This window comes from Solanum pennellii, chromosome 2, assembly GCF_001406875.1.
Source record: "Solanum pennellii chromosome 2, SPENNV200".
NCBI lineage: Eukaryota > Viridiplantae > Streptophyta > Magnoliopsida > Solanales > Solanaceae > Solanum > Solanum pennellii.
The window spans coordinates 40,390,673-40,415,443 of record NC_028638.1 but is presented as its reverse complement, the minus strand read 5'-3'; the positions used below and the strand labels follow the sequence as shown (position 1 = coordinate 40,415,443).

The 24,771-nt window shown below is 31.7% G+C and overlaps 2 protein-coding genes across 3 annotated transcripts; one reads left to right on the top strand and one right to left on the bottom strand.

Annotated features, from left to right (window-relative positions):
- Window positions 1-9,810: 9,810 nt before the first annotated feature.
- Window positions 9,811-21,629, top strand: LOC107011583 (SNF1-related protein kinase catalytic subunit alpha KIN10). 2 transcript variants are annotated; one of them, XM_027914742.1, is made up of 11 exons: window positions 9,811-9,831; window positions 11,750-11,943; window positions 12,485-12,669; window positions 12,758-12,940; window positions 16,026-16,157; window positions 16,742-16,927; window positions 19,183-19,272; window positions 19,344-19,427; window positions 19,655-19,792; window positions 20,284-20,526; window positions 21,290-21,629. In XM_027914742.1, exons 2-11 carry the CDS (start codon window positions 11,754-11,756, stop codon window positions 21,401-21,403), a joined length of 1,545 nt encoding a protein of 514 aa, XP_027770543.1. In that variant the 5' UTR covers window positions 9,811-9,831; window positions 11,750-11,753; the 3' UTR covers window positions 21,404-21,629. The 2 variants fall into 2 exon arrangements, with proteins under 2 accessions (XP_027770543.1, XP_015066625.1); XM_015211139.2 differs by lacking the exon at window positions 9,811-9,831 and adding an exon at window positions 10,035-10,297 and having other exon boundaries at window positions 21,290-21,588.
- Window positions 21,521-22,976, bottom strand: LOC107010017 (ethylene-responsive transcription factor ERN1-like). Its single transcript, XM_015209295.2, has one exon. The coding sequence runs from the start codon at window positions 22,790-22,792 to the stop codon at window positions 21,893-21,895; it is 900 nt and encodes a 299-aa protein (XP_015064781.1). The 5' UTR covers window positions 22,793-22,976; the 3' UTR covers window positions 21,521-21,892.
- Between the last annotated feature and the right edge of the window lie 1,795 nt (window positions 22,977-24,771).

The window sequence follows — 24,771 nt, the reverse complement described above, 5'->3', positions numbered from 1 at the left end:
ATATATATATATATATATATATATATATATATACTTGTAATTATATTTTTATTCCAACAAACATTATTGGACCCAAATTATATAAAGGCAACTTTCATATATAGCAAATAAAAAATTTATATTTGTATGCTATAGCAAAGTTTGCATAATTTCGCTCCATAGCAAACATAGAAACTGTATAATTTGCTATACATATACAGTTGAAGCGAATTGTATAAAACAAAGTGTATAAAACGAGAAAGAGAAAGACACTTGGGCAGAGAATTGTATAAACGATGTGTATAGAACGAATTGTATGATTATAAGTGTATATAACGATTATATACAATTTGAATTTGTATAAAATGAAGAAGAGAAAGATAAAAGAAACTTGGACAGGGGATATACAATTGAATCGAATTGTATAAAACGAGAAAGAGAGAAATTAGTAAAATTTGAATTTGTATAAAACGGTAAAGAGAGAAAGGCAAAAGAAATTGTGCAGGGGAATATTTTTATTGTATAATTATAAGTGTATAGGACGAAAATATATGTACTTGCATGTGTATATACAATTTTCTCACGCTTTATACAAACAGAAACACAATTTATACATTTCGCTTATGTTTGTATAAGTGAGAAAGGCGAGGGTTGCGAGCGAGATCTGGAAGAGGGAGAAAGGGGAACAAAAAAAAAATATATATATATATATATATATATATACATACATACATACAATTTTCTCTGCTTTATACAAATAGAAACAATTTGTATACACTTGTGTTTGTGTAGAAAGTGAGGAAATGAGCGAGAGATTGGAGCGAGAATGGGAGAGTGGCGAGCGAGATTTTTGAGAGAGAGGCGACTGACAAATTTTGGCAAACGTTTGCTATGGAGCACAATTAAATCAAACCCTAGCTACTCCATTTGTTTTAGGTTATTAGTTTGCTATTATATACAATTATCCCTTATATAAACCACTCAAATCTATACAGAGACCTCATGGTGCAGATGCCCTGATGCAGAGCTAAAGTTAGGAGTTAGGAATTTTAAAGTAATATTGTTTGAGGTTTACATGTTAATATAAATATATTTATTTAATTTTTAACACAAATATAAGATCTATAAAAAAACATGAATTCCCACTTAGCTTCGCCTCTAAGCTCATTCGATTAATCAAATTCTATTTTTTTCGATTATTTGTAATGGAGCCTAGATGGAAAGTCTCGTATTATGAGGTAAAACACTACTTAAAAAAAAACGATTACGTACTTGAGGGACTCATACATGAAATTTTTGATAAGGTTGAAGAATTACTAATTACCACTCCATCATAACAGTTGTTTGTGATTTACATTATATTTTTTTGAAAAAATTAAATAGTCTAATTTAAATTTATCTGTTGTTTTATTAAAGAAAAAAAAGCTTAAACCTTGAATGTGCATAAAGTTAATGTATATACACGGTTTCAAGTTTTATTATGGGATGTGATCATCAGATTGATCGAACAAAAATAAATATTAATTATGAGATCATGAAATTAAACTTGAAAGAATTTAAAGTATTTAACAAACCAATTAAGTAAACAACAAGATATATAACATAACATTAAATTGTATCTCCTTATGAATTAAATATAAATATGCATAATTTCATGAATGATTACTTAAATTTTTTTTAAAAAAAAAAAGTTGCTCAACTTTATTTAGGTGCCAGAAAAATCACTAGACTGTATTTGAAATAAAACATCATTCAACTTGTCATTTAATTTTAATTTAGTTTAATAATCAAAATTATTAAAACATTTTTATATGATAAGAATTTCATTTAACTTTATCTAAGTATCATAAAAGATACTAAATTGTATAATTTGTAGTCAAATTGCCTAAACGACGTAAGAAAAAGTCATTTAACATATGAAATATAATTGAGAAAATTTTAACTTACGTTTTTTTATTCTCTCTCATGAGTATGTACATAGTTTGAGGAGATAAAAAAGGATCATTAATATACTAAAATTATATCAGATTTTTCAGTTTGATAATTGAATTACGTATTGATATTATGAATATTCTATCTAAATTATCACCTAATAAATAGCAAAATACACTTCATTTGGGAAAAATAATTTCACCGGCAAATTTAAATAAATTAAAGTTAAAATTATAAGTGTTTAAATTAATTTATTCCGACATTCATAAACTTTTTCTCCATTTTGTTAGTTGTGGTCTTGTCTCTATTACGATGGAATTAATATCTCCGACTTGAAAGGAGAGGGTTTAGGGTTATTAATAAGCCAATCAAACTACTTTTTTTTTTTTAAATAGCAAAAAGAGTCGTTATATATGCTATGTGAAGAAATTTTATGGAAAACTAGTGCACCTACAAATAAAAGGCAGAGTCAAGATTAAAAATTTAGGGATACGTTCTAAGTTTCCTTTAAAGGATTTGAATTTGGATTTGTTGATAGTCTATGATCCCTTCCTTACCATTAAGCTATCAATCAGTTTTGTTATAGGATTTCGCAAGTTAATGTATATACTCCCTCACATTTCTGATCTCAAGAGTCAAACAAGTCTATCATTGACCGTAAATTGCTTTAGATCTTTTAAACATTTTAAATTATCAGTTATTGCGACTCATAGTACTTTTTACATAGTTTACAAATATATAAATTTCATTTTAAAAAAATGAAGATTTCATGCGCAAATTTCCGATCAAACTTAAATTGTTTGACTCTCAAAACATGAAAGGTATCATATAAATTGAGATAGAGGGAGGATATATTTACTTCATTTTTTAGTACAAATATAGAATCACTACAACAAAAATGATCATTAATGACATTTAATTCTTAATTACCGCTTAATGTGTATTTTTAGCGGCAATTGTCACTCTTTCTATGTGTTCCTAAAGCCTTTAGCGACATTGGTTCTAATGACACTAAACTAATGTCTGTAAAGACTTTAACATTCTTTATTAGTGTCAATATTTAATGCCGCTAAAAGTTGTTTTTGTTGTAGTGAATATACCAAGTAGTTATTGGCTTTGTCCAAACCCACGAACCTAAGCCTACAACATGTGGTCTAGTCAATATCTAGGTGTGTTTAGCTAATGATTAGGTGATAGCTCAGGTAAATAGCTCACACTCGCAATACATATAGTTCAAATATGAAACTCAATTGAAATAGTTTAAAGATAATTTTGACCCTTTAACTCTAATTCAAAAAAAATGGACTTAATCTTATCATCTTTAAATTATTTCTAATAGATCATAACTCTAAGTAGAATAAACTATAAATCGAATACGTAACACAAATATACACCAATAGGTTTTGAATAAAGGTAGGATTTGGAATATTTGGGAATTATCGAAGCAACACAGGCTCATCATGTGGATGGATAACCTGTTATATTCTCTAGGCTTTTAATTAATTATAATATCATAATACTCATAATATTTTCTTTTAAGTCAATTTTATTGATAAATAATAATACTAATTAACTATTCTATCAAAGAGTATAATAAGTAAAATATTGTAATTTATACATAAATTTTATAAAATAATAAGTATTGTAATTTATCTATTTATAAAAAAAGGATGATATATAAAATAAAATGGATGGACCTAACCATAATAACATTTTTTTAGCGTTAATAAAACATCCTAATTCTTCTCTATAAATATACTATTATTTTTTCCTTTATTAATTCAATAAAAATATTTATGTAAATAATCACTGAATATTTTTTTATTGAAAAATAATACTCCTTTCGTCGTATATTAATTGATTATTTTTTTATTTTCTACGGCGTTTAAAAAATTCTATATCAGAAGATAATTTTTTTAATTTACCCCTTAATTAAAAAAAACTTGTTAAATATAGGAGCGGAGGTTTGATATTTGGTTCGAATTTCTCAAATTTAAAGTTCAATAATTTGTTAATTGATAAATAAAAGTTGATATCAAATATCAAATTCAAATTTCAATTTGATAATTCAATAAATAATCAATTAAATTTGATTTAATACGATATTCAACTTCGTTGAATCTGCTCCTCCTGATCGTTAACTTCTTAGCGTGAAAGGACATAATTAAAAAAGATTAAGTTGATAATTGCATTGGACAAGATCCAAGAACATAGTTTAAAAATGATTATATCTAAACTCGTATTCCAACATATTCAACGGTGATTATTTGAACAACAATTACTTCACTACATAATTTGGATCTTTGCATGCATGTATACTATCCAAAACAAATTACACTAATCAATTTTTTCATATTTGATTAATCAGAAATTTTAAAGAAAAATATTTATTTAGATAAATAAATTCTTTAACCTGATTAAAGAATATTTATATATTGCACTCGACCGATTGATAGTTTCATAATTGTCAAAATTATGAATCTAGAAATTTACAAGGTTTTGCGATATTCTTGATCAAAATAATAATAATAATAATAATAATAATAATAATAATATTTTTGGAAATTAAAATTTTTATTTAGGAAAATAAATTCCTGTACCTAATAAAATATTTTTTCATAATTAGTAATGCGCATGATTGTATTCTTCCTCATCATTGATGAATATGAGGATAGTAGGATTAGAGTACACAATTTCATAGAATTTTTGTAATATTTTAGTCATTAAATTAAATATTTAATTTTGTACCAAGAGTTATTAATATTTGTGTTTATATATTTATTAAACTAAAAATTGATCTCTATGTATCTAGCATAATTTTAGGAAGAAAGGGTGTTACTTGACAGGGGTGCATAAATACCGAAAGATCAAAAAAAATCGAGCCGAATCGAAAAATTCGGTTTTTTGATGTCAATTCTTTGGTGTTTTGATTTAGTGTCAAATTTTTTTTTCGGAACTTTGATTCGGAGTATGGTGCAAGAGTTTCGAAACTACGATGCATCGAAAAATTGAAGTTTTAATTAATAAATTTAAAAATATTTAAATTATATTGCTTAACTGATAATACTTATACATTTTTGAATTTTGACTCAAAATATTTACATGATCCTTTTAAATTTTCAATTTTTAAACGACAACAGTAAAATGTTTTCCTCTTAAAGAATCACGCTGATGGAGATAGGGGGTTGGGGGATGATAATAAATACCAAGACTTGTCTGTATACTAAGAATCAGAAACAAATCCTTTGGCATCTTTGCTAAAAAATCACCTACCTTCTTTATTTTTATCAAACACGTGATAAAACTCTTAACACTTTAGTATATTTCATCTTTATTTTTATTCACACCGAAAAATCGATTTAAAAATATCAAACTAAATCGAACCGAAGTAAAAAAAATTGAAGCAAACCGATCTAATTTGATAAAAACTATAGTACACATTTTTCTAAAATCGAATATCAAATCAAAATTTGATTGAACCGATCGAAGAACCAAACGCCCACCCCTGCTTGACACCACTTTGGTCAAGTGTGTCTGCCTTGACAACCGATCTCTACCCCTCATATAGCTAGCTCATACCCCACAGCCCCGCTCTGATATAATATTTACCTAAATTATACATAAATGTTTTTGAAATATCTCTTTACTTTATCAAATACAAAAAATCTAAGTTAAAAAAGAAAAATCATTTGTCAACTCGATGGAACTGAATATATCAAAATTAACGAAACCTATTGGCAATAATTTTTATACAGAAATGGCAAGATGTCATGTGAGATTGTGTAATTATTAGGTATCATAAAATAATAAATACTTTGTGTTATCTTTCCCTAAATAATCTATTGCTTCATCCGTCTAACAATAGTTGTTCACTGTACTATTTTGAAATGTTCGATAATACTTATCCACTTTATAAAGTTAATGGGTAATTTTATACTTAGTTTCTAATTTATCTTTATCACTAATTATAGCCATTAGTTTCTAATTTATCTTTATCACTAATTATAGTCATTTTCCTATTACATTTTTAAGATATTGTGTTTATTATATTCAAAGGGTGATATGATAAAATTGTCACTCTATCTATACTTTCTTAAAAAGTGCGCAAAGTCGATAGTGAACAAATATTGTTGAACAGAATGAGTACAAAACGATAAGATTCGTCTCATTGGACAATTACATGTGTATAAGCCTTGGATTAAGTTTTGAATTAGGAATATTGGATAATGGGCTTTGTTAGCCCATTACTGGAGATCCATATACAAAACTACAATATGGGCCTGTGGGCTGGGCTGCTTAAAATCTGTTTCTGACCTCACATCTTGCTGACATGTGACTTTCTTATGGACAAAGACATTTATGGTCATTTTGCTTAAAAAATAATTTTTTGCCTTTGATAAATTTTATTTCATAGCCTTTTTTTTTAAGAAATAACAATGATAATACGTACAATAAGGTTCTATAACTATAGTTTCGATAATTGCGCTCATTAACTATAGTTTAATTTGCTATGGAGGTCGTGGTTTGTATATTTCACTTACAAATATACAACCACGGCAAATGTATAGAAACGGAAGTTGTGGTCTGTATATTTCTCTTGTAGTTTTCACTTGTTATTATACAAATAAAGTAATTTATTATGAATTTTTCATAAATTTTATACAAATAGCTAGGGTAAGAATATACAAATTCTAAAATTATACAATCAGGAAACAGGTTATACATATTATGGATTTATACAATTAGGAAATGAATTATACACATTCTAGATTCATATAATTAGGAACCGACTAGCAAAAAAGCGAGAAACAACAGCTACATATTAAAAAAGAACAAAACTATAATCTAAGTAGTTGCCATTTCGCATAATTTTCCCCTCTTTTCCAACTAATTTCAGCAAATGTTTATAAATTATATTATTCTTGTATAGAAAATGTATCATGCATATAAAAATGGCATCATTGTTATATAGACAATGTATTTCCATAGTATTTGACTATTTGTATAAAAAAATGTATCATTATTATATGTTTTGTGTATAATAAGTGTGTAACTAGTATCTAATGTATACACACTATTGATACCATCTTTATACACCATTTATATAGGACGACTATAAAAAAAAAATAGAGTTAGCTGTCTTGATCTCCATTTCCATATACATCAAAACTACAAATAAGAGGAAACAAATATTGAAATTAAGTTACGTAGCATAAGTTTTGTATGAATTAAATTATGTTTATTATAATATAACGTGTGGGTTTTGATATTGAAGTTATTATGTTTTTTTTACAAGTTATATTGAAACTAAGTTATGCGTGTTAGATAATAAAACTACAATATCAATAATACTCTACATGAATTATCAGACACTAAACACCTTTTTACAAACAGGTTATCATACAAACACTTTTTATAAATAAGTTGTCATACAAGCAATTGCATTGAAACGATTCCCATATGACAAGAAAACAAATTATTGTAAAGTCATAAATTATGTTGGAATTAAGTCATACATTTTACGAAAAAGTACTACAAGATCAATATTAGACATGAATTATTAAACAGTAAATATTTTTTTTTTATAAATATACTGTCAAACAATTAATTACATTGAATAGCAATTTTGATCCCATAAAAATGCAAATTAAGCAGATCGCTCCCAAGTTTCCAAAATTACAACAAAATATGTGCACTGTCAGGCCCTAGCTAAAAGGAGTCCGGAGCCAAAAGATAAAAAAAAAAAGTCAAAAATTTTAAAAGGGCATATCAATATTTTTTTTAATCAAAAGGGCAAAATCGTTCTTGACGGAGCAATTTTTTTCTGACAAAATGATACCGTGATTTTTTTTTAATATCGCTGTGAGTACAAAAGTTATTAAGAGGCAGGCATTTTGCTCCAACATTTGATCTGCCTAATCAACATTTGTTAAATTTTTTTTGACAAATCGCTGCTGTAGCAGCGTTCTAAGGAAAAAAGATTTTTTTTTGGATGACAACGATTTTTGTATTTTTTTAAAAAAGAATTAACATGTAAATTTTGTCAGAAGAAAATTGCTTCGTCAAAAGCGATTTTACCCTTTTAATTAAAAAAATAATAATATATTCTTTTCGAATTTTTGACAAGCCTTTTTAGTTTCAAACTCTAGCTAAAAGTTTGAAGTTTGTAAAAATGATTCCCCATAAAATAAAAATAGTTATTCGAGATAATGAGAGAATTGATGTCTCTTAAGTTAAAGAATTATGCTTCTAGATAAGCACATTATCGACATTTTCATCTATTAAAAAAAAAGTAAGAAGCCTAATATAATTAATATAACAAAACATTTATTTTTCTTTAGTTATAAAATGTCATAAAAGACAAGTAACTTCGAATCTTTTGAAAAGTAAATATCTTTTCATTATCAAAGTTATAAACTACAAAATTTTATTAATTTGAATAAATGTGAATTATTTATGAAAAGTAACTTAATTTTCGCACTCTACATATATTTACAAAATTAGAAATGTTGTATAAATTAATTGTGGAGAGTATACAATATTATTCATTAATTATTTGCATAATGAAAAAGAATATAATTAAAAATCTCCTGCGAATGCAAAGATAAAAGAACAAGAATAACTAGGGACAAACTGAAGGAATTTAGCTTGTACTCCAGTTTTAGTAACTTCTAATTTGAACTAATAACCAATGAAATAAATCTAAAAAGTGAAATATTTTTGAACTGAATAGAAACAAATTAAGACCACCACAACATATGCATGTAATATAATAAATCTAATAATCTATGCAGTTTTCGTAATAGCAATAAAGTATTTTACGATCGTGCACAATTCTTTTAATCTCATGAATGTTTTGAAAAGACAATTCAATAATTTTTTTTTCATAAAAGATGATCACATCTTGACACTCATATGTGTAATTGCATCAAGTTATCTTAAAAAGATATGAATATATAATTAATTTGATGTTAACAATGAGACATTGCTGATTTATTTACGAATTTTTTCGGATAAGAATGTGAATAAATTATTTTAGCATAATACTTGCATGTTTGAGAGATCAACTTGTACATTTTAAAGAATAACTGAGGATGGACATATGTGAGAGTTAAAGATGATCTTCCGACATGAAAAGAAAAATCATAGATAAAATTGCTACTTCAAATTTGACATTTATTAAATTATCGTATAAATTTATATTATTGTAAATTCTAATAGAATACTTTTTCATCTCATTAAATATTTTTTGGATGTGTTCTTTTACACTGTTGAGTGACCCAATTACTGCTAACTGTATTATTTTGATTACATTAAAGATAAGGAAGTTTTCTTTGGCAAATTTATTATGAGAATGATGTATTTCTGTTTTAATTTTCAACTTAGGAGTAAATCAACAATAACTTTATTGTACAAAGTTTTTTACATAAAAAATTTAAATCAAATTGATCGAAATAAACTTCAATGGATATAAACAATCAAAAAATCAAGATTGAACTTGTATTTTTAAAAATAGAATCAACGTATTAAATGTCAAAAATTAAAATATGTAGTACCTATTGAGTTCGTTGAATTGAGCTTGTCTAGAGTTCAGTATTTCTCTTGTGTGGTCTGCCAATCATCGCATAAAATAAAAATTTATAGCGCACTCAAATAATAATAATTATAATTTTTCACGTGATAAAAGTAAATAAATATGTATTATAGTATATAAAACTCAAAGGTTGCTAAATGAAAATAATGATCCAACTTTCTAAAGTAGCACATGTATTTGCTCTTCTTTAATTGCTATTTTTTCAAAAAAAATTAAAATTGAACACATCACATCACATTTTTATTTTTTTTATATGGACCACTTTGGCCCAAAAAGGCACACTAATGGTTAGCTGTAGCAGATTCTGTGGAAGGAAAACATCAAAGGTTTGATTCTGTCAAGACAACAATTTTTAGAATTGTAATCATAATTTATTTTAGGTTATAAATAATAAAACATAGAATCTTTAAAAAAAAATTGTTTAATTCTATAACATAGAATCTAATTAATTTAATCAAATTTAATTTAATTAATTAATTATTATCAATAATTAGTTTCTAGTATTTTAAAGAAGTTTTTTTTCTGTGAATACCAGGGGGGAAAAATTAACAGAATCAAAAATCAGTGAACTCCATTCTTGTGCTTCTGCAGCCATCCTTACCCCCCACCCCACCCCACCCCCGAATCTCCCCTACCCCACGACTGGCCTCAACTTCTTCCCCCTGTATTCCAGGAGGCCATTGATACTCTCTTTCATCACCAAATGTTGAAGATAATCGCTTGATTTTCCCAATTTTCATATTTTGTTGTTGAATTTCTTCAATCTGCTTCTTGGGGTTTAGCTTCTGCCAGGTGGGTTTGCATGTTTGATTTCGTTTTATTGGTAAAAAATGTATTTTCCATCAATATTTATCAGATCTGTTCTTGCTAGGGTTTTTTTCAAGAATATGACCGGTTGGGGGTTAGATAATTGGGTAATTTCAAGATTTGGTTTTGGGGTTATGGGATTTGGTTGTTTTTCGGCATTTAGGGTTATAGACGGGGTGGGGTTGGGGATTAATTCGATATTTGACTATGGGGTTGTGAATTTCTTTATCAAGTTAGCTCCTTTTCATTTTTTTTAGGGTGTGGGTACTGTTTATTGAGAATTTCTCTGTCGATTTTTTGAGAATTTGAGAGAGAAAATGTGCCAATTTTAGCATAGGGGGGGGGGGGGGTTAATTGAAGCTTTGTGACAGGTAGTGAGATCATGATGCCTTAGGTCTGGCTCCTCATTAGCATTTGGGTCTGTGTTTAATGTATATGTTGGTATTATTCTTACTAGTGTGTTAAAGAGGGTGTCTATTGATACCTGTTGGTGAGTTGTAAATTTTGGAAATATAATCCAACTTATTGGCAAAAAGAAATTACTATAGGTAGATTACAATCCAATTACAGATAAGACATTACTGACGATTAATTTTATTTGAAAAGACATTATTTATGTACCTTTTAGGCCTTCAAAATTCTCCCTCTTTTAGTTATCATGGAAAGAGAAAGGTATATATGTTGTTTAAAATGCAATCTTTGGCACCCCCGCAGCACCGGCAAAGGGAAGTTGCGTTTTGATGGCTTACTATCGTGCTGTCACTTGAGACAATTAAGCTCCCTACAGATACTAGTTAGTATATGCAACTTTGGTAGATGAGTTAGGCAGTTGTGCATTGTGCCTATGTTGCTCGGATTCTTCAAAATCCTAGCCACACACGTTTCAACACGACGTAGGTGTGGGATCCGCACCGGATTTGGTTGATTTACCTTGGGAGTACTTTGACCACATTTATGACTGAAAACTTCTAGTTCAATAGCTTTAATTAATCAAAAAATATTCTTTATATGTCATAATCTACATTTATTGGCATATCTCAGCACCCGTATCCGTACTTGGATCCATACCCCCAAATCCTAAAATTTATGTGATGATGAATCTAACTGTCAGATCCGCACCCGTATCAATTGCCCGCACCCGAATTCGAGCAACTTAGCATTGTGCTTTCGGAGTATCTTCGCTTCCAAGGAAGAATCCATTTTGAAAATAATCTCAAATTTATTACTCACATCTAGCAATTAATTATGGTACTAGCTAGTAATTTGTTGGAGGTAGCTAGCATATTCTTAACGCTGAAGAATATAACGTTACCTTTCTAAAACAAATCTAGCTATAAAATTTTTCTTTTTGAGTGTTATTACAGGCGAGGTACCTTTTGGAGTGTTTTTTGTGCCTTTTCTAAATCTAATTCGCCTCTAATTTTCTCGTGTTGATAGGAAAATGGACGGAACAGCAGTGCAGGGCACCAGCAGTGTTGACTCATTTTTACGGAACTATAAACTCGGGAAAACACTTGGCATTGGATCGTTCGGCAAAGTTAAAATAGCTGAACATACGTTAACAGGGCACAAAGTTGCTGTCAAGATTCTTAATCGTCGAAAAATCAGGAATATGGACATGGAGGAGAAAGGTATAGGAGTTAGAGAGTGCAATCACATTCTCCCTTACTATCCAAAGTATATGAACATCGTTTCTCCTTTTTACCCCTAATTTTTAAGGTAAAAAGGGTAAGAAGTGGTGAGGTTTGAAGAAGGACAAACTGAATCTTGCAAGATGAAGATTGATGTTTAACCTAATGTTTGGCCTGTTTGTTCCTTTTAATTTTTGTTTTTTTCTGTTCTATCTGACCTGGAACCTATATAAATGGATGATTAGATTGTCAATTGATTTGAATGTGGTTGAATTTTTCTTCTACTTTAATTTAAACGATAATCTTTGATTCTTTTTAGTTGCATTGAACTCCATATATGAAATTTTTGTTCTCAAATCTCTAGGTGCTTGTGGTTTGATTAGACTAATGCCCAGTAGGATATACCTTGATGGAGGATGATTTTTGTTCTGAATGATTGGTCATTGCTTGCTCTTGGTTCTAGGCTACAATTGTATATTTTTTTTCCTGTTTATGGATGTCTGGACTGTGTTAAGAGTTTTATATTGCTGACATTCTGCAGTCCGTAGAGAAATCAAAATATTGAGATTGTTCATGCATCCTCATATTATACGGCTTTATGAGGTCATAGAGACACCATCAGATATATATGTTGTGATGGAGTATGTGAAATCTGGCGAGTTATTTGATTACATTGTTGAGAAGGGCAGATTGCAGGAGGATGAAGCTCGTAACTTTTTTCAGCAGGTGGATATGCCACTTCCTTGAATGAGTTTTTTCATGCTGTTTAACTATTTTAAAGTAGTTATGGTATTCTAATTCTTCTAAAAAACAGATAATTTCTGGTGTGGAGTACTGCCATAGAAACATGGTGGTTCATAGAGACCTTAAGCCTGAAAACCTCCTTCTGGACTCCAAATGGAATGTGAAGATCGCAGATTTTGGTTTGAGCAATATCATGCGCGATGGGCATTTTCTGAAGACAAGTTGCGGAAGCCCAAACTATGCTGCCCCAGAGGTACTGAAGCTTCTGATTCGAGTTAACAGCAATTACTTTTTGTGGTTCTGCCTAACTGATTGAAAAAAGAGTTGTGATTCATCACAATACTTAGAATGTATGCTGCATTTTGACTTGTCAGTATTTTTTTGCATGCTTAATACATAGTTTAACCCCCCTCCCCCACCCACCCAAAAATGCTGTGTACTCAAATCCCCTTTACACACCCCTTGACAATGGGATTCATTGGAGTGGGAAAATTTTCTTGAAATTGGTAATAACAATATAATTTAATGGCCAAGAGGAGGAGAAGAAACAATCCAAATGGTTCCCAGATTAGTTTCGTTTAAATAGATTTGTCTATTTCAAAGTGAGGAAGAAGAAGAAGAAGAATGTGGAAGAATAATATTTAATTATAATTTTTGATCTTTTTACAATTTCTGAAGTATTTTTTTTCTCTATATTGTGAAATGTTTTGGGTTGTGATTGGTGTGTGAAATACACTTATCAAAGGAAAGTGATGAAACATAAAAATGGTGTGTATTAGACATAGGAGTGTCAAATTAGGCCAAAACCCATTTGGTCCGCACATGTTTTGAATGGTTTGGGCATGGGCTACATACAAATGAGTTACGTTTGGGTTCTACTCATTTTAACCCATGACAGAAGCTAAGCCCAAACTCAACCCATCATTTTCATTTTTTTTGAAGACAAAGGAAACCGATAGTTGCTATCCTTTGGGTGTGCACATGGTAAGACCCCGCTTTTATGCAATAGCTCGCAAACCACACATGACCGGTGATTCACACTAGGCTTTCCCGGTGCGACGAGCTCCACCCAGAAGGCAAACCTATTGCTTTTGTCGGCAAGGGGTTTTGAACTTGAGACCCCCAAAATGGAAGTCCCAAGCCCAAACCATTGGGCCATCCCGAAGGGTATAATTTTTCAAACTTCAATGTCAATAATTAGAGTTCAACTCATGATTATCCAAGATAAATGTCAAGTTGTCATCATTTGGATTATCTTTATGACTTTTATTTTTTTTGACCTTTTAAGTCAATTAATAAAAGAAGAATGTCACTATGGGAGATTTTATGCAACATATAATTAATGATGATATTACTTTTTTTAAATTTATTTAAGTTTTTTGACCTTTTCAATGACTTAATAGGAAGTCCTATTTACTTTCATCATCTTTTTTTTTGGGTATATTTCCATGTATTATTAGATGTTTGTTTTTGGTCAAGTCATATTAGAATAAATTTATTAATTCAAAGTCTATACAACTATGAAGATTGAAAATGTCAGGAATAGATATATGTTTCATATTGAATAAAATGATAATCACCATCAATATTTTAAATGCCGGACTTATAATTTATATATTTATTTGCTGGGATATGAATGAGCATCTTTTTCCACTTTTTGTTAAGAAAATTAGTTGAAGGAGTTCCCTATTTAGAAGGTGTTTGGATTGGCTTAAAAGTTGGTCAAACCTACTTTTAAGTCAGTTTTAGATTTCAAAAAGTGTTTTGGCAAATATAAAAAATAACTTAAAATAAGTCAAAAATGACTTAAAATAAATAAGAAGTGTTTGACAAGGTTAAAAATGACTTAAATAAGTTAAAAATGACTTTAAATAAGTCAAAAACCAAAAGTAGGTCTCCCCTTACTTTTTATTTTTTGACTTAAAAATCATTTCAGTTCAACTTTTTATTTTTTACTTAAAAACTACTTTTTTAAGCCAATCCAAACGGGCTCTTAGGCAATTCTATATTTCGGTAGGGTCTTACCCTATAGGGTGATTTTGGTAAAAGAAAGAGAAATAATGTCTTTCTTTTACTCTTTAAAAAACATATTTTTGTTGGACAAGTTTATCATTCAATTATTTTCTAATATTTTCTGATATTTAATAATTTAAAATCAACATTAAATCTTTACTAACTTAAACTATTTTAATTATGATTTTTACACCAACAAGGGTTGTGACCGAGACCTCTAGGGTATGGAGTCGTCTTTGTTAGTGCTGTTAGAGAGCACTGTATCCCCAATGTGGGACTTTCGGGCACAAATCGGAGTTTAGTTGGGCTCCAATGTAGGTACCTGGCACCAAATGGGAAACCAAAATAAATAAATATGATTTTTGCACATTAATATTAAATGCAAGATACATAGAAGTTATATGCATTAATCATTCTCAAAAAATAAAAGTTATATGCATTAAATAGGATTTTGACCAATTATAGTTTTGTCCCAAATTAAAAGTCTACATATATTTTAAATGTATATCATCAATAGAATTGATGTCAGACACAAAAAAATCATTAATTTAAATGCTCAATTCAAACTACAAACATCACCAAGGAAAAATTCCAAATATTTCTAAATTGTAACCATTTAGGACTAACTTTTTACTACAAGTAATAGTTATGGAGATCTGTTTGTGGATATTCGGTTGAGAATGTTTATTGATATCTCTAAAAGGAAAGAACAAAACTTGTATCAAGTTGGGCGGGTTGGGCTGTGGCGAGGGGCGAATGTAGGCCCAAATTATGTTGCATGAACGCATGGTCTCTCTGCAAATTAGATATTTTTTGTACATATTCTTGAATTGATCTAATATTCTCTGTTGCCTCTCATACTCCAAAAAACTTGAATGGTGTATTTGGTTCAATGTTGAGTTTTGTACCCCAAGGTCTAGGGATCAATTCCTACTTACTACTCTCTTTTCTCTCTCTTTTTTTTTAAAAAGTTGTGCACCCATGTTCTAGAAATCATAGATCCGCTCTGGCTATGACCCATCGTTTAGCTCATCTTGACCCAGCTCATTTTAGCCAAGTAGGCTATGGGCATGGTTGAGCAAATGATCCATTTATGGATTCAACCCATCTTAGCCCAAACAACCGATTTGCCACCCCTTAGGCATACTTTCTGGAAATGTTTGGTGTGTAAAGTTATTCCCATGGTTAAAGCGGCATATAAAATGGATTTGGATACAACCTTGGGCTGTAAACTAAGTATTGAGCCTTTTTTCCCTTTAAAAAGTGCTTTTTATGCTCATTGATTTTTTTTTGATAACCATTAAATTCTTTCTCTCTCTGTGTAGGTTATATCAGGTAAATTGTATGCTGGCCCTGAGGTAGATGTATGGAGCTGTGGTGTTATTCTTTATGCTCTTCTCTGTGGCACCCTTCCGTTTGACGATGAAAACATACCCAATCTTTTTAAGAAAATAAAGGTATATTTTAGTTTACTTGAAATCCAGCATGTTAATGTTGATCCTTCTATCAATTTTATCCTATATTGATTTAGCTGCCCCTTGGCTTGAAATTGTGTGTTCCCAAATCTGCGACCTGATTGTAGTCCGACGCCATTTCATGTTGGCGTTCAATTTTATTTGGTGGGTAAATGACTACAACTTTTGGCCCCATATCCCAACTTTCATTATTGCATACATAATAAGTTGGATGTTGTGTGGGTAGCTCCACTTTTCGTTGATGAGACTTGAGTATGTTACTGATTTATCCCATTTTACTATGCTGGTCAACTCTTTGTTTTCCAGTTCTGCCCTTCCAAATGTATCATGTCCAGGAAAAAACTAAGATTGTTTAGATCTGCTGGGACCCAATTTTGTTGTTTTGGATAAGTGGACATGATGTGAAATGTCAAATGGTAAAGGAAAAATGAAAACGATTCTCCATTGGAATGAATTTATGCTCCCTGTCTGTTCCCCAAAAAAGGGAGAGATTAGTTGATACATTTATTGAATCCATTGGGGTTGATCGCAGACAATTGCTTAACTTTATATCAATTTGTCTTTAGGGTGGAATATATACTCTGCCCAGCCATTTATCAGCTGGTGCGAGGGATTTGATTCCAAGGATGCTTATAGTCGACCCGATGAAGCGAATGACTATTCCTGAGATTCGCCTGCACCCTTGGTTCCAAGCTCATTTGCCACGCTATTTGGCTGTACCTCCACCAGATACAACCCAACAAGCAAAGAAGGTCAGATTGAATGTACATTTGACTATTAATGATTAGTCTTTTTTCGCCTTAATGTTTCACATGCAACAAGTTATACATGGCAGGATAGAAATTTTCCCCAGCTTTTACTTATTTTATCCCATATAAACGGCACTAAAGCAGTATTCTGTTGATCAAACACAGCTTATTTCTTGATTGTAATGCGATGGAATCACTCTAGGCAATTCACTTTCTTCTTTTGCATCTTTGATTGCCTTAAATGGTAGATTCTATTTATTTAACCTATCAAAATCTTTCTGTCGCCCTCCCCTGTGCCCAGGTAAAAGAGTGAAAAAGAATGATCAGAATTGCTCATATATCTTGAGCAGTTTGTATAATTTAGGAAATGTTGCAAGTACCTGAACAATGGGGAAAGTTTATGATTGCTGTGGAAGTTCCTGTCATCAGAGCCTCATAAATCTTCCTTTTTGGTAAAAAGACATCGTAAAAACAAATTAGAATAAAGACATTAAAAAAGTTGATCAGTAGTTTCCCCTTATAGCAAACACACAATTGTGCATCTTAAAGAAGGGTCAGATTTGTGATTTGTCTTGCTGTCACAACCATATCTTGTTGCGCTAGATATTCTCCTTCAATGTGTTGATCACGATATCCTTGTTCACTCATCCAACCTTATTAGCTCTCTAACCCACTTCCGTAAATATCACATGTTTATCTAATAAATCAAGATCTATTTTGGGTCCTTTGAATAGAAAATAAAAGTTTTAGTAGTTCTGACCTTCTTCACCCTTAGTTTGTGATGAAGTCACACTCTAGTTTTGTTAGTTTTACAGTTTTACGCCAGATCCATTCTGCGAACACCACCACCAGATAAATATAAGCAGATAGTTCAGCTTATTATATTTGGGAAATGCTTCCAAGGTCCAAGGATGTGGACTAGGGTCAATAAAGTGGGTGCAAACCTTGTAGATCAGGGTCTCCTAATCCCATAGAGACAAAAAACACTTGTTATTTCGTTCCTATGTTTAAGCCCTAGTGATAAGAATCGGGTTACTTGAATAAACTAGAAAACAATGCGAAAGCAAAAATACAAAGATTAATGACAAGAAATTAGAGAATAAAATCCCCTAGTTCAAAAGTAGTCCTAAGAATCCTAATTGATCTTAGTGTTCAAAAATTAGCAGATTAAAGCTAATTTATGATACTGATAGAGTCAATTCAAGAACTTAGATCAATAGTGATCTAGACTTCTAATTCGAAGAAATTAGAGACAATAATTACCTTCTTTAATTTACGAATAAGAGCCAAAGATATCAAGTTAATTACCTCTTAAAGATTTGTTCTTAAAGGTTGTAATCCCCAATAGCCATACACACAGATGTAAAGTAGAGAAATTCTCAATTAACAATAATGTTGTCTATACAAAAATAATAAAATCTACCCCTATATATTGCGGAAAACTATCCCAAATAGAATTGGATTAGAATCTACTTTTATGGAAATAATAACTAAAATCTAACCAGGAAACTTTTAGCTAGGAAAGCATATAAGAATTCTATAATTCTTCCCCAAAGAAATAAGGAAAAGTTTTCAATTTTGACCAGAACACGTGGGCCCTTCCCAAGCCACTTGTATGCGACTCTTTTCTCCCTTCTGGGTGAGTTTTTTAAGCTCATTCTTTTGAGCAGAAATTTCAGCCGCATGTGGGCCTCAATCATCTTCCTTTTGGGCTTGGACTTGAACCATAAAATATGCGTAGCACTTAGTCCATTCTTCTCACCATTCTTGGACTCATTCTTGGGCTTTTCTTCCATGCTAAACATCTTCTTGATTTCCCATTGAAACCCTTGACTTGCAACTCCTTAGCTCGAGACCTTGACGATTGTGCTATTAGGGCTTCTACAACATCATCCTGGTGCTCAGAGTAATCAGGTATGTGCTGGGGGGGAAGGTAGTAGGAGCCCAGTGAGGTGCGTGTAAGCTGGCATGGATACAATAGTTGGCCAAAAGAATTGTATTTAAGAAATTTCTATATTCATTGATATGCTTGGGATGTCTTGGTGCATCACCGCATCTTCTTTGATTTATTTATTTATTTTTCTAAATGCTTCTTTTATCACATTTACTACAATTTGACCTGTATGGTTGTTGGGACTTTCTTTGTGGTGACTTCATATGTTAAGCTTTTTGTATGACCTTACAGCTCTTAACATGGTTTCTTAAACCAGAAGAATTCTCATCTAGTCAAAATATCCTTGAAAAATATCTGATTGCAGATCGATGAAGAGATTCTTCAAGAGGTGGTTAAGATGGGATTTGACAGGAACAACCTTACTGAGTCTCTTCGCAATAGAGTTCAAAATGAGGTAAATTTTCGTTATCAGCTATCTATTTTTTCCTGGATTGCCCTTTTCCCTCAATTTTAGTTGTATTTCAGGGCACTGTTGCGTACTATCTGCTCCTGGACAATCGCCATCGTGTTTCCACTGGCTATCTTGGAGCTGAATTTCAGGAGTCCATGGTGCGTCTTTGCTTGTTTTTATTGAATATAGCTGCAGTTTCTTTCCATCTGCTTTCGTGAGAAGGAGCCAATTAGTTTGCCAATATTTAATGAGTTTCTTGTCCATAAATATGTTGCATCTTTATGACAGTCACTGAGTTCATCAACATTAAGCTTGCGTATGTAGTTGTGGTTGATTTTTTTGCTGTTAAATGTGTTTAATTGGATGTATAAAAATGCCCTTACAGGAATATGGTTACAACCGGATCAATTCTAATGAAACCGCTGCTTCCCCTGTTGGTCAACGTTTCCCAGGAATAATGGATTATCAGCAAGCTGGTGCAAGACAGTTCCCCATTGAAAGAAAATGGGCTCTTGGCCTCCAGGTTGGTTTGCTGCCTCATGCAAATAACTAACTTTGCTCTCTCTTATATTTTTTGTTTAAATAAGCTAATCATTGGAGTCATATGACCCTGCTCCTCTACCTTCTCTTACCCCCCTAGACCGAAGCCCTGGGGGCTGGACATTCATACTTATTGATCAAAGAAATATGCAAATGGATATTCATGTTAACATGTGAGTGGAGGGAAGGGCCAAGTATGAGACCTTTGTTCTTATTTATTATGGAAATTGAAGTACTAATAAGCTTTGAAAACTTCCGTGATCCTATTTTATATTCAATCTGATTAACTTTGAAAACATCTTGTCAATTCCATCTATAATAAGTATAGGCTCATGCATGTACAACCTTTGTTAATTTGATGGGTTCTCTTGAGAATTTTTCTAGATAATTTGCTTCTAAATTCTTTTCAACAGTATGCTATACATAATAAACGCCTTTTTTTTTCACATAATAAACGCCTTTTTTTTGCTACAGTCTCGAGCGCATCCACGTGAAATAATGACTGAAGTTCTGAAAGCTCTGCAAGAACTGAATGTGTGTTGGAAAAAGATTGGCCAGTATAACATGAAATGTCGATGGGTTCCTAGCTTACCTGGTCATCATGAAGGCATGGGTGTTAATTCCATGCACGGGAATCAGTTCTTTGGAGATGATTCATCCATCATTGAGAATGATGGGGCCACAAAGTTAACAAATGTGGTCAAGTTTGAAGTTCAGGTAATGAAAAATTTCATGGATCATACATCTAGTTTCTGTCTAACTTCTTCATACAGGAGTACATGAATGTTGCTTTGGCCTTAAGATAGAATTTAGAGGGCACTTGTATATCATGAAAATAAGAAAAGCTTTAGTAACATGGTCAATCTTAATGACATGAACAAAGAATTGGGTGAGAAAGTAGTTTGCACTAGCAGTAATGAAGTATATTGTACATAATTGGTGGAAGTCTTACTTGTATCCCTGTATTCTTTCTAAGAGAGTAGCTCGGTTGTTCTTTATGCTTGCCGATGTGTTTTAGATGCAAATCTTTGGAAAATTACTTATGACTTAATCTCACACCATGTCGAATTTTATGATACTGTAAATCCAAGTGGTTGGTTTTTTTGTTAGATTTACCTCTATTATTAGAATTTGAGGGGGGGGTTGTCACTGCCTCATTGGTGACTCAGAAAAGTGACTTTTTAGGTTGGTTTCAACATTTGAATGCATGTGAATTGGTCCTTGTATTATCTGAAGAGGACAAAGTGTTACTTCTTTGGTGATTTGATCACTTCTGCCCAAAAACTTGGTAGACAAAGTTACCTGATATTTGTGTTGGTAAGAGGTAGTAAGTAGCTGTTGGAATTAGCTGAGGTGCACACAAATTGGCCCGGATAGGACAGACCAATGACACTATTGTTTGGATCTGCTGGTTTTCTGAGTCTTGCACAGCTTGTATGGTTCTGAAATTTTATTTGATGTTTGTGTTCCTTTTGCGCAGCTTTACAAAACCAGGGAGGAGAAGTACTTGCTTGACCTTCAGAGGCTTCAGGGTCCACAGTTCCTCTTCCTGGATCTCTGTGCTGCTTTTCTTGCTCAGCTTCGAGTACTTTAAAGTCTCCGAAATAAGGAGCTAAGTTGGAAAGCTCATGCTTGTATATAATTGGTATACCAGCTCAGTTACTGCATTTTGTCTTGTTAACAAATTTCACCCTGCTTGGTCAGAGGTGCCTAGCAACTTTTTTTTTTTTTTGATTCGCTAGGAGATCTAGCTCACTCTCTTTTTTAACCTTTATGGAATTTCAGTTACCTACAGTATCTACTTACAGATTGAACTGCAAGATGATCGCGATGTCTGTCTGTGACCCATTCCCTCTTCTCCCCTATCGACGATCATTTGGAGTCCAACGAAGATTTTCTTGTGTCAAATTTGAAATGTTTGTCTGAATAAAAACAAGTCCCAGCATTTCCTTTTTTCCATACAAATTGACACAAATTTTAACTTGTACAAATGATTCTGTCAACAATTTCAACTAACGAAGCATATTGCTGGGAGATCAATAGAGCAGAATTCACTGTCGACAAATTTTCTTCATCCTTCTTCTCAGTCATTGCCAGAGTTGCGTTCTTCGTTTTCCCTCTCCTTGTCTAGGTTCCTTTTGCATGCATTTTGAAGCCTGGATAATTGATCAGATCGCGTTATGCCTCCAGATTTCATCTTCAACTTTAAACATTCTGTGATCCCATTGAAAGCATAGAGAGAAGCTGAAAACTTCCTCTCGTAATTCATCCTCCTCATTGCCTCACTTACAATTGATGTTTCTTCCCCAAAATCCATTGATAGCTCTTCAGCTAAATCAAATGGCGAAAAAAAAAATTGGAAGTCAATATCTGACTCTATATCTTCAACATCAGTATTAATTGCCTCTCCTATCTCTATAATCTCATAGTTATTCACAGGCTGAAAATTAAATTCCTGATTTTGAACTATGCTTGTTAATTCTCTTGTAATTGCACTCACATTAGCAATCACGTTGTTTTCAGTTACATTATCCTCAGGGTAATAGAGATAATCAGTATACAACAAATCTGAAAAATCATCTACTCTGTTTCCGATTTTTTCTTGTTGCTTCTGCTGATGATAATCAATTTCAGCCAGAGAGGTAGTAGAACTGGATGAATCATCATCAGCAGCAGCAGCAGCTACGGAATTGTTTCGTTCTCTGATTCTGCTGAGAAGAAGTTCAATGATTTTCGGAGGCAGAGCTGAATTGGAAAATGGAGAAGAAGAAGTCCAGAAATTCGTGCGAGTATTTGGTCCACGAAGCAAACAAGCCGCTTGATCATAAGCCCTTGCTGCTTCTTCAGCAGTGTCAAAAGTCCCAAGCCATACTCTTATTTTCTGTATGGTGTCTTTTATTTCAGCAACCCATCTGCCTGATGGCCTCTGTCTAACTCCAACAAATTTCTTCATGAGTCCTTCAGCTTTTCTCTTCCTAGCCATGAGCTTAATTTGTTATAATTGCGCTCTCAGCAAATGAGATTAGATATTAGGCATCGTGTGTGTAGTTAGTAGTTTTTATACACAAGTAAGTTGGGATGTCAATTTCATATTTTTATATGAATGGGACAAGGAATATCCTGTCAAATGGCAAATTATTAGAGTTGAAAGGTGCTTTTCCTGTTTGTTAAGATGCATTTTGTTTTATTGCTTTGGCTTTGTATATACTCACTACTAAAATATAAGAAACAAAATGCATATACTGTTATTTAATATATGGTTTGACCCAGCTTTCCTTTTATTTAGAGAAAAAGAGTTAATTTATAGTACAAAAATCAGAGGCTGTGGCCTGACTTGGTCACTAGAATAAGTCCACTTGTCGATCAGTTCGATACATATTTAGTGACTTTTTCCCATATGAAAATTAGACGAATGATCTTACTAATGAGTGACGTTGAACTTTTGACTCTGGTTAATGTCATAAGTCAAAACTATTAAACTTAAAATTTCACAAATTAGACAAAGAGATCGAATGTTCAAAACTATCTACTTGTCTTTCTTGAAAATTCCTTTTATAAAAGATTCACTTATTTGCTTTATTTTTTACTTGGTGTTTAAAAGTTTTAGCTCATAGTTACTTTTCAACATTGATCACAATCTACACAACTATATACTGAGTGGCAATAAAATAGACTATCCATATTTTTTTGCAAATATGAATTGTGTTTGTTGTGCTGTTTTTGTTTGTTTAGATTCATTTCGAAGTTCCCCTTTTGTTATGGGATGCCCATGTGGTGTTGCTGATTGCTTCATCATCAACTAAAAGAAGATGTCAACGAGGGCACTCTAGCCACCCTCCAAATGGAAGATATCGGTTTTTGATTCACAAAGGTTTAACATTCGGTGTAATCAATAAGTATAACACAAATTTTTACATTTATCACTTTTGTTTAAGATATAATTGTTCGAATTTCTTCACACAAAAAAAGATACAATAAATTACAGAAAAGACATTATTATATGTCTTTTGTCACAATCAAATCTAACAGAGAGAAGATAATACTAGTTTGTCGAGAAGAGAGAAAATTCACAATAGAGCGGCTAGTTTGTGTTGCCTACAATCAAAAGTGATATGAAAAATTAGATGATAGGGTTGGTAAAATGTTATTTTCGCATATAGCCACTCAAAAACAACTTAATTATGCTTCATAATTATAGTTTGCTAATTACGATTCGTACTTACATGTCAGAGGAAGGAGAGTAGTAAGCAAGATTGGGAGAGAGAAGAGAGGCGAGCAAGATTTGGAGAGGGTGGCGAAAGACGGACGAGAGAAGACAAAGAGTCGAGAGAGGCGAATTGTATACATATATCTGTCGAATTGTATATGTATATCTATCAAATAATTATATATATAAAACTGATATACATAGGTATTTATAAATCTGGCAGGGAGATTGGGAGAGGGAGGAGAGAGGCAAGCTAGAGAGGGCAGACAGTGGAAAGAGCGAATTGTATACGTATATCCGTAAGATAATTGTACATATGTTATTGACTTATTGTCATACATATGTATTTGTATATTTCGCGAGCGAAATTAGAGAGGGAGGAGAGAAGGCGAGAGATAGAGGACCGAGAATGGAGAGATGCTAATTGTATTCGTAAATCTGTCATATAATTGTATGTATATATGTATAAGCGACGTAATTACAACTAAAATTAACTTGTGACCCTTATTAATTCAAACTATAGCTATGTTAACTAATTAACAAGTATATATTTGCATATCCACGTAATTTCCCCTCATACTATTAAAGTAAAACAATAATTTTTATAATCTTATTAGTTTATCACTTTAACAATCATAAAATTGAAATTTGAACCCATAACTTACGAATCCATTAACCGATAACTTACAGATCCATTAACCTAATAACCCGATAACAATAAATGAATAATTTAATTATAATTATTTAAACATAGA